The sequence below is a fragment of the Rhinatrema bivittatum genome, chromosome 5 (assembly GCF_901001135.1).
Source record: "Rhinatrema bivittatum chromosome 5, aRhiBiv1.1, whole genome shotgun sequence".
NCBI lineage: Eukaryota > Metazoa > Chordata > Amphibia > Gymnophiona > Rhinatrematidae > Rhinatrema > Rhinatrema bivittatum.
This window is the reverse complement of record NC_042619.1, coordinates 261805335-261818686: the sequence shown is the minus strand read 5'-3', so window position 1 is coordinate 261818686 and position 13352 is coordinate 261805335. Positions and strand designations below refer to the sequence as shown.

General features: G+C 47.3%; 1 protein-coding gene across 6 annotated transcripts in view; it reads right to left on the bottom strand.

Moving 5' to 3' along the window:
- Positions 1 to 13352, bottom strand: part of DDHD2 (DDHD domain containing 2) — a 141594-nt gene that overhangs the window by 105837 nt on the left and 22405 nt on the right. For all 6 annotated transcript variants that reach the window (XR_003857057.1, XM_029603926.1, XM_029603929.1 and 3 more), the window contains exon 5: positions 1157 to 1277. Coding sequence is in view for 5 of the 6 variants with exons in the window: in XM_029603926.1 (XP_029459786.1) it covers positions 1157 to 1277 (121 nt within the window). In the remaining variant the exon portion in view is untranslated. The remainder of the gene's footprint in view (positions 1 to 1156; positions 1278 to 13352) is intronic.

Here is a 13352-nt window from a genome sequence, read left to right as displayed (position 1 = left end):
TAGTGGAGGCCATGGACCCCAGAACCTGGAGATATTCTCTGGCCATTGGCAGGGCAAGAGAGAAAATTGCGCATTTGGCCCCTGAGTTTGAGCGACTGGTCCTCCGGAAGAAACACCCTGCCTACTCGAGTGTCGAATCGCGCCCCCAGGAATTCCAATGTCTGGGAGGGTTGAAGCTTGCTTTTGAGAAAGTTGATGACCCACCCCAGAGAGGTCAGATATGACAGGACCTTGCTGACCGCCAGCTGGCAAAGAGACTTTGATTTGGCCCAGATGAGCCAATCGTCCAGATAATGATGGACTAGGACTCCGCCTCGACGCAGGGTGGCCGCCACTACCACCATCATTACCATGGTGAAAGTGTGCTGTGCCGTGGCAAGACCGAAGGGGAGGGCTCGAAACTGAAAATGTTGGCCCAGTATCTCGAACCAAAGATACCGCTGGTGATTGCAGCGAATCAGGATGTGTAAGTAGGCCTCCATCAAATCATAAGAACATAAGAAATTGTCAAGCTGGGTCAGACCAAGGGTCCATCAAGACCAGCATCCTATTTCCAACAGAGGCCAAACCAGGCCACAAGAACCTGGCAATTACCCAAACACTAAGAAGATCCCATGCTACTGATGCAATTAATAGCAGTGGCTATTCCCTAAGTCAACTTGATTAATAGCAGTTAATGGACTTCTCCTCCAAGAACTTATCCAAACCTTTTTTGAACCCAGAATTTAATACTTGCTTGATCCAGACCAAAAGTAAAGTAAATCCCCTCAGGAAAACTAAGGGAAGAAGAAGGGGAACCGAAGGGGAACCGAAGGTTCAGCTGCCTGCACCTGCTGGAGACAGACGAATACTGAAGGGGTGTAGGTAGGGTAGGCTCTGTCCTAATATAGGATACCCTCACAGATTTGGTCTGTCTCCACCTGCTGAACAGGAGGCTCAAACCACGGTCTGGACTGATCTGGGTACGTACAGGGAACAACTGCAACAGGAGCGCAGAGGATGATACACACAGACACACAAATTTTATCATCACAGGCCATGTGGTATCAGGCATAAGGAAATAAATACACAGCCACACATTACATAAAACCCTGTGCTTTAGTTTGGCTAACACCCTCCCCAGCAGCTGTGATGTATAAACAGGGTACAGAATTACCAGGAGGAATGGTCACAGAGATGCTCTCCACCCCTCGTTTCACAGTCCTTGGACGACCTTGCTCTGTAGGTGGTGTGTCCCATTCATCAGATACAGAAGCTGCCTGGTAGTGCACCATTAGCTAGAGTAAGACACAAATATGATGTTGCAGCAACCCTTAGCACATCTTGACACCTGAAGTTTAAAGTGTCCATCAAACAGATAAAATACTCTGGAATGCTTTTATGTCCCAAATAAACACACTCTTACTACTAATCATTTATAAAGCACTACTAGATATATGCCATGCTATACAGATCCGCCTAAGAGACAATCTCTGTGCCATAGAGCTTATAATCAGGTCAAGACACACAATAATAAGATTCTACAGTGAAATGTATTTATTATAAAGAAGTGGTTAAGACCTAAAAGTAGTAATCAAAAAATGTGTTTTGTTTTTTTAGATTAGATTTGAATATGGCCAGAGGGAGCATGACACACCGACTCACGAAGTTTATTCCAGGCATTTGGCGCAGGAAGGTGCAAATCACAGTAATGGTGGTGAAGAGCACAGATAAGAGACTTGCTTGATGAACAGCATCCACAGGGAAAGGTGTAGGAAGACCGAAGAGAAGATATGAGGAACTGAAAGTGAATGTGTTTGTAGCTGAGCAAGAGAAACTATATGGAAACAGATAAGGAGCCAATGTAGCAACCTGAGAAAAGGTGCTATATCAGGGCCAGTGCAAGGCTATTAGGTGCCCTAGGTAAATCCCCAGACTTGACTACATGTGGCAGCTCCAGCATATTTCTAGCTTCTTTGGCGATACTGCCACTGGCACAACATCTCCCCTCAATATTTTCCTTCACCCACTACATTCACTCTCTCCCCCCTGCCCAGCTTTCTCCTCTCTTCCCTCCATGCCTAGCACACCAGCATCACCCCAATCCATAAGCAGTAAAAACTGATTATCTGTACACCCTCTGACTTAATATCATGGCGATATTGTCGAAGGTCCCAAAAGTAAAAAATAATTTAAAAAAGTAAATACATTTAAAATCAGCCCACGGCTCGCGGGTTGAAAACCGGACGCTCAATTTTGCCAGCGTCTGGTTTCCGAACCCGTGGCTGTCAGCGGGCTCGAGAACAGACGCCGGCAAAATTGAGCGTCGGCTGTCAAACCCGCTGACAGCCGCCGCTCCTGTCAAAAAGGAGGCGCTAGGGACGCGCTAGTGTCCCTAGCGCCTCCTTTTACCATGGGCCCTAATTAGCATTTCTATTTACTGGATCGCGCGCCCAGGACACTGGCCTGTGCGCTCGCCCGCTCTCCCACATTTTTCTGTATCGGCCTGCTTAAGAACTGACAGACCAGTAGATCTATGAGATTCTCCTTCCTACCAGCAGATGGGGCAGAGTGCATGACTTCTTCTTGTGAAGTCAGCTGTATATAGGCTTGCCCAGCAGGTAGACCATCAGTAGTCTTACCAAACCTTGCTTCTTCACTGTATGTGGATATTCTTCCTTTCATTCTTTTTTTTTTTTTTTTTTTAATTTCCAATACAAATCTTACAATATAGCTTAAAGGCAAGAACCTATTTTCTCTTATAGCCTCTCTTTGGCTTCCTTCCCCAGGGTACACTTCCTTCTGGCTCCTTGTCCTGAATTCCTTCCCCCTGTCTAGAAGGAGCGCCTATTTGCCTCCGGCACCTAGGTGAAAAAGTTACCCAACCAAAAGGTTGTCTGCTGGCATCAGAAAAGAAAAGGAGAGCCACCCCTCCCATTCGCACTTCACAGAGCTCCCCTTTCCTGCTTACTGTCCTGCGGGCGCGTCTGACTGCCATATATACAGTGGCTTGCAAAAGTATTCAACCCCCTAAAAAGTCAGTAGATTTGTATGGATTACAAATGACATTTACACAGATTGTTCCAGACAGTATGTTTACTGCAAACCAGTGTGCCTTTAAAGTAAATTTTCAAAGTCACAATTATTTCTTTGCCTTGGCTGCTGCCTCTCCCTTCTTCTGACCCGAGAACAGCAAAAACAATCTGTCTGCCCTTCTGAATTCATTGGTCACTTCCACCTATCTTAGAAGGGCACTGTGAACATCAAGAATCTCAGGTCTCAGTTTCCCTACACATACTGCCTTCCTAAACCCTGGCAATGTAACGGCCTGGTTAATATGAAATTACGGCATAACCTTCAGTATGAAAGCCAGGACTGGCCTGTCACCTTTTCCTTGGAAAAAAGACAAGTATGGTCTCTGCATGCCAGAGCCTGCAACTCTGATATCTTTCTTGCTGAGCCCACTGCTACAAGTGTCACTGTTTTGAGTGTCAGGTCCTTCAGGGAACTTTCTCCGAGTGGTTCAAATGGTGGCCTGGCTAGGATCCTCAGGAATAGGTTCAGATTGCAAGAACCTACTTTTCTCCCCTTAGGAAACGTACCACGTCTGGGTGGGCTGCCACAGACTTGCCTCTGAGGTTTCAGTTAAAAGTACGATATTGCTGCAACTTGGACTCTTAGTGTATTTACTACCAAGTCCTTGTATAAGCCCTCCTGTAGGAACTGCAGGATCTCCAGTACTTCCACCTTTCTCAGAGCTAAGCTTTCTCATTCCCACCAACCTTCAAACACCTTCCAAATGTATTTATTTTATTTATTAATTTTTCTATACCGATATTAGTGGGGACATCATATCTGTTTACAACAAACAAAAGAGTGGAAAGACAGGGTAATGGAGCGGGAACATATAGGAACTAAGAGATAAGAGTGAGGCTATTCGAGAACAACTGAGTGCCAGTAACAGTTAACATAAAAGGATAACATATGTGAAACAGAACTTTGTACAGAGGGTTCAGGGAGTGGTAGCCAGGGGGGGGGGGGGGGGGGGGGGGGGGGGGGGGGAATATTATTGCTGAGAGACTTGTTTGAAAAGCCAGGTTTTTAAGTTGGCTCAAAATTTAGAGGTGCAGGCTCGAGCCGGGGGTTGGGGGGTAGAGAATTCCAGAGTGTGGGACCGGCGATAGAGAGGGCTCAGTCCCTTGAAGTGGTAAGGTGTGCCTTTTATAGTGAGGGCACATGGAGGGTACCATTATTGGAGGCTCTGGTGGATTTGTTGGATTATATGGGGCAGAATGGCTCGACGAGCCAGTTTGAGTTGTGTGTATGGCTTTGTGGATCAGTGTTAGGGTTTTATATAAAATGCGAGAGGGGATCGGGAGCCAGTGCAAGTTTTTGAGGAAGGGCGTGATATGGTCATATTTACGGGCGTTAGAAATAGTTCTCGCTCTGCATTCTGCAGCATTTGGAGGGGTTTTATTGATGAGTAGGGGAGGCCTAGGAAGAGGGCATTGCAATAGTCCATTTTTGCTGAAAGGGTGGCTTGAATGACGGTGCGAAAATCACAGGCATGAAGTAAGGGTTTTAGTTTTTTCATGACGTTGAGTTTGAAGAAACCTTCCTTAAGGATTAGATTGACCAACAACTGAATCTATAAAAAACATATCAATCTGAACCCCGAGGTTTCGTGCACAGGGCTGCCTAATGAAAATGTCATAGGCGGGATCATTTGCGATGGCAGGTTTCGGGGGCGAGTGTTGTGAAATGAGGAGCAGTTCTGTTTTGGATGTGTTTAAAGCTAAGTGAAGGCCAGAGAGGAGAGCATTGATGGATTCAAGACAATTTTTCCAGAGATCCAGTTTTTATCAAAATATCCTGGATGGGTATGATGATTTGCACATAGTCAGCGTATAGAAAGAATTTTAGGCCGAGGTCAGACAGGAGTTGGCAGAGGGGGTAAAGTATAAGCTGAAAAGGATGGAGGAGAGGGAGGAGCCCAGGGGACTCCTTGGGAGAGAGCGTAGTAGGCGGATTCAGAGTTGCCTATTTTAACTGAGAATTTTCTATTGGTGAGATATGAGGTGAACCAAAGGAGAGTAGTGCCAGAGAGGCCAATGTAGGCAAGGCGGGTGAGGAGGAGCTTATGGCTTATAGTGTCAAAGGCAGCGGAGATGTCCAAGAGGGCTAGTATGTAGCAACATCCTTGGTCCATGCCTCTGAGAAGGAAGTCGGTGAGGGATAGGAGAGTTTCTGTGTTGAGGTGCTTACGGAAGCCGAATTGAGAGGGGTGCAAGATCTTGTTCTCTTCCAGATAGCCAGTTAGTTGGGTGTTGACTACTTTTTCCATAATCTTTGATATGAAGGGGAGATTGGAAATGGGACGAAAGTTGGCTGAGTCTTTCGGGTCTAAGGAAGGGGTTTTTTTTTAGCAAGGGTTTGACTGCAGCATGCTTGAGGGAGTCAGGGACTATGCCAGAGGATAGGGAGCAGTTGTCAGCCAAAGGTTTGGCTATGGTGTCAGGTATAGTAAGGAGAGCTTTGGTGGGGACAGTGTCAGAGGGGCGAGTGGCTGGCCTGATCTTTTTGAGGATTGAGGCTATTTTGATGGAGGATGTGAGGTCAAGGGAGTTGAGGGAAGCAGTAGATAGGCATGGGCCTAGGGAAAGGGGTTGAGAGTTTGGGGTAAATCTGAGAAGGATGTTTGCTATTTTGTTATGAAAGTATAGTACCAGTTCTTCGCATTTGCTGCCTGCCTCTTTGTCAGGGATGACTGGCGGGGCTGACTTTGTAAGTTCAGTGACATAGGAGAAGAGGGCTTTAGGGTTGTATATGTAATCGTGAATTTTCTTGGCGTAGAAGTCGCGTTTGGCATTGAGGGTGGAGGTTCTGCAGTAATGCAAAGCTGATTTGAATGAGGATGTCTTATGGGGCGATGGGTCTTTACGCCAGGCTCTTTCCTTTTGTCTGAGATCGTTTTTCAAGCGTTTTAGGTCAGCCGTATACCAGGGTTTTGGATTTGCCCATATATTAGTGATGTGGTTCTCTTTCTGGCCTTAGCAGCATCACAATTACTTGCATTAATCTTCTCTTAAATAGCCAGGTCATAAGTGAGAACTTGCGTGGGTTCCCCATGACCACTGCTCACTGCCTGAGTTGTGCTGGGACCACCACCTTCCTTCTTACGAGGTCTGTATACCAGTCTGGGGCTACTAAAATCACTAAGCCTGGGTGTCATGATATTCTTCTGATCACTTGCCTAACATTGGCGAGCGTGGGAACACGTACTGCAACTTATCTTCTGGCCACTGCTGTGCAAACACATCTATGCCCCTGGAGTCTAATTCCTTCCTGCGACTGAAGAAAGTCACGGCCTTGGCATTTCTTCTTGTTGCCATCAGGTCCCACTGGGGAACCCCCCCCCCCCCACCCAGGACCTTACCACTAAGCGGAATACTTCTTCCACTAGCTCCCATTCCCCTGGATGTCTGAAAAAGTCTACCTACATGTCTTTTCCTGCTATATGGACTGAACTCCACCTCAGCTATTGCCATTACTAGGGTTGTCTCCTTTGCCAAGGCTTTGCTGTTCATTTCTCCTTCCTTATTTATGTACGCCACTGCTGTGGCATTGTCCGAGTGCACCTGCACTGCTTTGCCATGCAGTTATGTCCGAAAGTGGTTCAGTGTTAGTCTGACAGCCCTTAATTCCAACTGATTTATGGAGTATGCCGTTTCCTGCTAAGATCAAATTCCCTGTGCTATCTGTCCCTGCCAATGCGCATCCATTGTCACTATTGTCCATGATGGTGCCTACAGACTAGTTCCTCTGGCAAATAGCTCGAGGTCAGCTACCAATGTAACTCCTTTTGACATGGTATCTCAACAGGACCCTCCTGCTGTATTCCTGACTTTGCAGGGACCATTTCTCTAGTAATAAAGCCTGCAGCAGTCTCATGCCCAAGATACTATTCCGATCGGTGCAGCCACTGAGCCCAACTACAGGCAAAGGGGTATACAACTCCAACAGGGCCTCTCTCTGTTCTTGGATCTTCCTTATCCTGTTCTCAGCAAGATATACTCTTCCTCTTTTTGTATTGAAGTGTACTCCTAAGCAGATAAGCGACTGAGTCGGGTGCATCTTGCTCTTTGCACCACTCATCCTAAACCTTCTAGGACCTGTACAATTCTTTCAGTTGCCAGGTAACCCCATTGGACTAAGACTGCTCTTATCAGCCGTCATCTAGATATGGGTGTACCTTGATCCCCACCTTGTGCAGGAAGGCTGCCACAACTACCAACAGTGTCCATAACCTTTGTGAAGGTCCCAGGCACTGTTGCTAACCCAAAAGGCAGAGACCTGAACTGGAAGTGCTCCTCTGTGATTACAAATCTCAAGTAGCATTGAAATTCTCTCTTGATAAGAATATGAAGGTATGCTTCTGCCAGGTCTAGTAATGAAAGAAATACTCCTTTCTAAACTGCCACCTTCACCACCTCCAGCAACTCCATCCAGAAATGCAGGATAACGAAAGCTCTGTTTTTTCCTTTGAGGTTTACAACTGACCTGTAGCTTCCTTCCTTCTTCAGAACTACAAAGTATATGGAGAATATTCTTGTTCTCTTCCTCAAATACCAGTGTTATTTATTTATTTATTTTATTTATAACTTTTTTTATACCGAAGTTCAAATAACAGAGTAAATTATCAATCCGGTTTACATTACAACCAAAAAACAGACAGTAACAAAAGTTGTCTTACATAGAACAATGGAGGAGATAACTTGGGAGCAACTTAAATAAGGGGAGATGTAATGTGTCAACTGAAAGAACTGGAGGGATGAGGGGTTATTACAGTTTTAATAGGGCAACAACAACAATCCATTTATGGGCAACAACAACAACAGTGTTGTTGTTGCCCATAAATGGATTAACATGTCCAATATTTGCTTCACTGCCGCTCTATTTGCCTTGCATGGTGAGGCAATAAAGGATTACTTTATGGGAAACCAACTCTGGCTAGTAACCTCCTTGGATGATATCTAAAATTCACTGGTCTTTCATAACTTTGGCCCACTGATGATAAAATTCCTGTAACCTGCTCTCTACCGTAGGTAGAGAAATGTGGGCCCAGCCCATGACATTGACTAGCCTTGCCCTGAAATGGCTTCGGGCACTATCTTCCCTTGTAAATCGCCTGTCCCCCCGCCCCCGGAAAAGGCTGTACTCTCCACTGAGACCCAGATGTGCAGCTCCCTGGCCCTCTAGCAGACCTGGGCTGTCTATAGTCTCTTGGCCACTATCTCCATGGTCCTCCTCTGGGAAACATTCTGGGTTTCTCATCTGGTAACCTCTGGGCTTTAGTTCCCCCCAGGCCCTTCACTAATTTTTCTAATTCCTCGCAAAATAATAGCTTTCCTTTAAAGGGTAGCTTCCCCAGTTTGATATTAAGAGGCCAAGCTTGCTGCCCAAATTTTTAAACCATAGCAAGAGGAAAATTGTTTCTTACCTGCTAATTTTCATTCGTGTAGTACCACAGATCAATTCAGACTCCTGGGTTTTGCCTCCCTTCCAGCAGATGGAGACGGAGAAAGTTTCGAAGGCACCGCCTCTTAACACGGTGTGCTACCTGCATCTCCTCAGTAACCAAGCAGAAAAAAAAAAACAATCAAAAAAACTTGTAACCAATCAATTCCACTATTCCCCTCCAGAACAAGCAGAGGACAAGGAAAAAAAAATCGAAAACAAAACCTGTGCCAATCTTCAGAAAAATTTGCAAATAAGGAATCAGATCGAGCAGACTCTCCAGGCTCCTGAACCCCCAGCGGACAGGCGTCTGGATTGATCTATGGTACTACAGGAACGAAAATTTGCAGGTAAGAATCAATTTTCCTTACCCTGTACGTACGATCAGTCTAGATTCCCAGGATGTACCAAAGCTTCCCTAAAATGGGGGTGGGACTGTGAGAGCCCTGCTCTTAGAGCACCTCTAGCAAAGCTGCTGATGTCTGGAGCCTGGATGTCCAATCGGTAGTGCCATGCAAAGTTATGCAAAGACTTCCAAGTAGCTGCTCTACAAATCTCTTGCAGTGAAACTAGCTGGCATTCAGCCCAGGATGCTACCTGCGAATGCATAGAAGGCGCCCTTAAACCCACCAGTACCGGGTGACTGCGACAGATATATGCGGAACCAATGGCCTCTTTCAACCAACGCGCTATCGTGGCCTTTGATGCTTTTTTACTCCTTTTTTTTGTACCACCCCATATTACAAAAAGGTGGTCTCTAACCCTGAAACTATTGGTGACCTCAAGATACCACAACAAAGTTATTCTAGATGTCTCAATTCCTTCGCATGAGGCGCATGACACTGTGTGTGTGTAAAGGCTGGGAGTTCCACTGACTAACTTAAGTGGAACACAAACTCCTTTTGGCAGAAAGGACAGAACCAACCTCCGAGAGATCTCGGAATCCGAAATCATCAAAAAGGGTTCCCCACATGACAGCGCTTGAAGTTCAGACACTCTTCCGGCTGAACAAATTACAACCAGAAAAACCACCTTCAAAATCAAATCTTTTATGGTGGCCCTCTTAAAAGGCTCAAAACAGTGCTTCACACATGCCCGAGGACCAAGTTAAGACTCCGGGAAAGACAGACCTGGCGTAAGGGGGGGGCGCGCGAAGTGCTTCACTCCTCAGAGGGGGGGGGGGGGGGGAAGTCACACTACATCCAGATGCACCGCCAGAGATGAACCGTGAGACTTGCCCCACAAGCAGCCCAAGGCAGACACCTGCACCCTCAGAGAACTAAACCTATCACCAGACCTCTCTGTAAAAAAAAAAAGTCAAAATCTCTGCAATGGATGCTCAGTGAGGATTAAGTTCCTGTTCTCTACACCAAGATTCAAAAACTCTCCAGACACTGACATACGCCAAGGAAGTAGGAGGTTTTACGAGCCCTTAACAGGAATAGAAATAACCTCCTCCGGATAGCCTTCCTGCCTCAATCACCTCCTTTCAAAAGCCAAGCGGCTAGGCAAAAGTGATGTGTTTGATCGAAAAATATAGGGCAGTCCCTATAGGGACCTGCGACCAGGAGAGCGACGCCTTTTGCCTTTGCTGGCCAGAAAAGCTTTATGCAGCAAAAGGACAAATTCTGGCGAAAAAATGGATTGGGGCTTCTTAGTCCCCCTCCAGGGGACCAGAATCCTCTTCAAATCCCCTCTCTATGTCCTCCCAGACCTCCTGGGGGGCTGAGCTCTGATGGCAACAGCACTGGTGGGAGATCCCCTCCCCCTCTCTGCTCAGCCACGCGAAAAGTTTTCAAAATGATCGCCATTCCCGCGCTCAGTGGGAATGGGTTAGCCTCAGCACTCTGAGCACCTGGCATTCTGCCAGGACCACGCTGCTTCAGAAATGTCGGCATGGCAGACCACGATGAGCCCTCCTCTCCAGGGAGCAGCAACCTTCCTTTGGAGAGCCGTGCCAAGCGCTCTCCACATACTGCACAAGGCTTCCCAGTCGGTATGGCAGAGTCTGAAGAGTATCTCTGTGGGACAAGAAGCCGAAATGACAGTGTCGTGTGCCTGACGCCACTGCTACCAGAGACTGGGAGAGAAAGATAACTGCACGAAACGCTCACTCTTTCACTGCTCTTGCTTTTTTTTTTTTTTTAACTTTAACACAATATAAGTCTACTTCCCTGCAGAAGGATGGCAGCAGCTTTCTCAGGTCCTCACTGAGGGGGAGGGAGCCAGACAGGAAGATTGGTTCTCACCTGCTAATTTTCGTTCCTGTAGTACCATGGATCAGTCCAGACAGTGGGTTGAGCCTCCTGTCCAGCAGATGGAGACAGAGAAAAACTGAAAGGGTATCCTACATCAGGACAGAGCCCACCCTGCGTCCCTTCAGTATAAACGTTATCAAAGCAGACAAAGAACTATTGAAAGATGAACCAGAATAAGATAAAGCAAGTAATAAAGTTTAACAGTCAATTGGAACAGATAGGTTCAACAGGTAAGTAGTGGCTCTTACATGGAAAAACAATATAATGAGTACCTCTGGTGCCTTGTAGTTCAGGTAGGAAGTAGCCAATCCAGGATTCTGTGAAAAGAAACCTTTGAGCGGAAAAACATGACCAGATGTAGAAAGGGCGGGAGTCTGGACTGATCCATGGTACTACAGGAACGAAAATTAGCAGGTATGAACCAGTTTTCTTTTCCCTGTACGTACCCGGATCAGTACAGACAGTGGGATATACCAAAGCTTCCCTAAATAGGTTGGGACCGAGACAGTTCTGCTCGAAGCACTTGCCTACCGAAGGAGCCAAACACTGCCGCCTGGACATCAAGGTGGTAATGACGAGCAAAGGTATGCACAGACTTCCAAGTAGCTGCTCTGCAAATTTCTTGGAGGAGACACAGACTGATTCTCCGCCCAAGATGTAGCCTGTGAACGCAAAGAATGAGCCTTCAAGCCCTGCAGGACCGACTGACCCTGACAGATATATGCCCACGCAATCGCCTCTTGTAGCCAACGAGCAATTGTAGCTTTAGAAGCCTTGTTTCCCTTATTTGGGCCACTCCATAAGACAAAGATGATCAGAGACTCTAAAACCATTTGTGACCTGTAAATATTGCAGTAGTACTCTCTTTACGTCAAAGCACCGTAGGTCACCACCAGAGGTGCTAGCAACATCCTCAGCGGAAAAAGCAGGGAGTTCCACCGACTGATTGACATGGAAGGAAGACACGACCTTTGGTAAAAAAAGATGGGACCGTCTTGAGGAAGACACCTGAATCAGAAAAGCGAAGAAAAGGCTTCCTACAAGATAATGCCTGGATCTCGGACACCCTCCTTACGGAGCAAATAGAAACGAGAAACACTGTCTTGTTAAATCCTTAAGCGTAGCCCGCCGGAGAGGTTCAAAGGGCACCTTACAGAGGACTCGAAGCACCAAGTTAAGACCCAGGAAGGACAAGTAGCCCGTACAGGCGGATTTAAGTGCTTGGCCCCTTTGAGGAATCGAATGACATCCAGGTGGGCTGCCATCGCATAACCCTCGATAGTACCTAAGAGAGACCTGAGGGCCGAAACCTGCACTCTCAAAGAATTGAAAGACAAACCCTTGGAAAGGCCATTCTGTAGGAAAGAAAGAGAGGACCTGGGATACCGAAGCCTTGCGTGCCGGTACTCCTGACTCATCACAGACCTTCTCGAACACTCTCCAGACCCGGACATAAGCAAGGGAGGTGGAGGGCTTACGGGCCCACAACAGAGTAGATATAACTTCTTCCTTATAGCCCTTCCTCCTCAGACGCCACCGCTCAAAACCAGGCTGCTAGACAAAAGTGATCTGCCTGATCGAAAAATACTGGACTCTGACAGAGCAGATTTGGGAGGTGCCCAAGACGAAGAGGATCGTCCGTCGCAAGGTTCACCAGATCCGTGAACCACGGCCTTCGAGGCCACTCCGGTGCTACAAGAATGATAGGCCCCCTATGATGAGAACCTTTCCCACCAGAGGCCAAGGTGGGAACACGTACAGGAGAATGTCGTGGGGCCAAGGAACAACCAGGGCATCTACCCCTTCGGAGAAGTGCTCCCTTCTGTGGCTGAAGAACTGGGAAGCCTTTGCGTTGTTCAGAGTGGCCATCAGGTCTAAGTGAAGGACTCCCCACCTGCGCACAATAAGATCCATTGCCCCAAACAGCTCCCACTCTCCGGGGTCTAGACGCTGCCGGCTGAGGAAGTCGGCTTGAACATTCTCCTTCCCTACTATGTGGGAGGCTGCCAATCGATCCAGGTGACGTTCCACTCAGGCTAGCAACTTGCTGGCTTCCAGGGCACCTGGCGACGGATCAGAGGTAGAAAGACCTTGAGTGCCAGACGGACCACCCGAGCCTCCAGACGATTGATGTGCCAGTGGGATTGAACTGGGGACCAGCATCCCTGCATAGACTGAGTCTGACACATCACTCCCCAGCTGGAGAGGCTGGCGTCCGTCGTTACAATGATCCATCGAGGAGTTTCCAGCGGTATCCCCTTCAGTAGGTGGGCGAGAGAGAGCCACCACTGTATGTCAGCTATGGTAGCATCGGAGAGCGGCAGGGGCATTTGAAACTCATCCGAGACCGGCTTCCAGCAGGACAGCAAAGCTTTCTGTAATGGACGCATATGCGCAAAAGCCCAAGGAACCAAATCTATAGTTGAAGCCATGGAGCCCAGAACCTGGAGATAGACCCAAGCCATGGGGACCGAGAGGGATATCAGATATTGCACTTTATCCATGAGCTTGAGCACCCAAGCCTTGGGTAACAACACTTTGCCCACACAGGCGTTGAAGAGGGCTCCCAGGAATTAGAGATCCTAGGAGGGCTTGAGG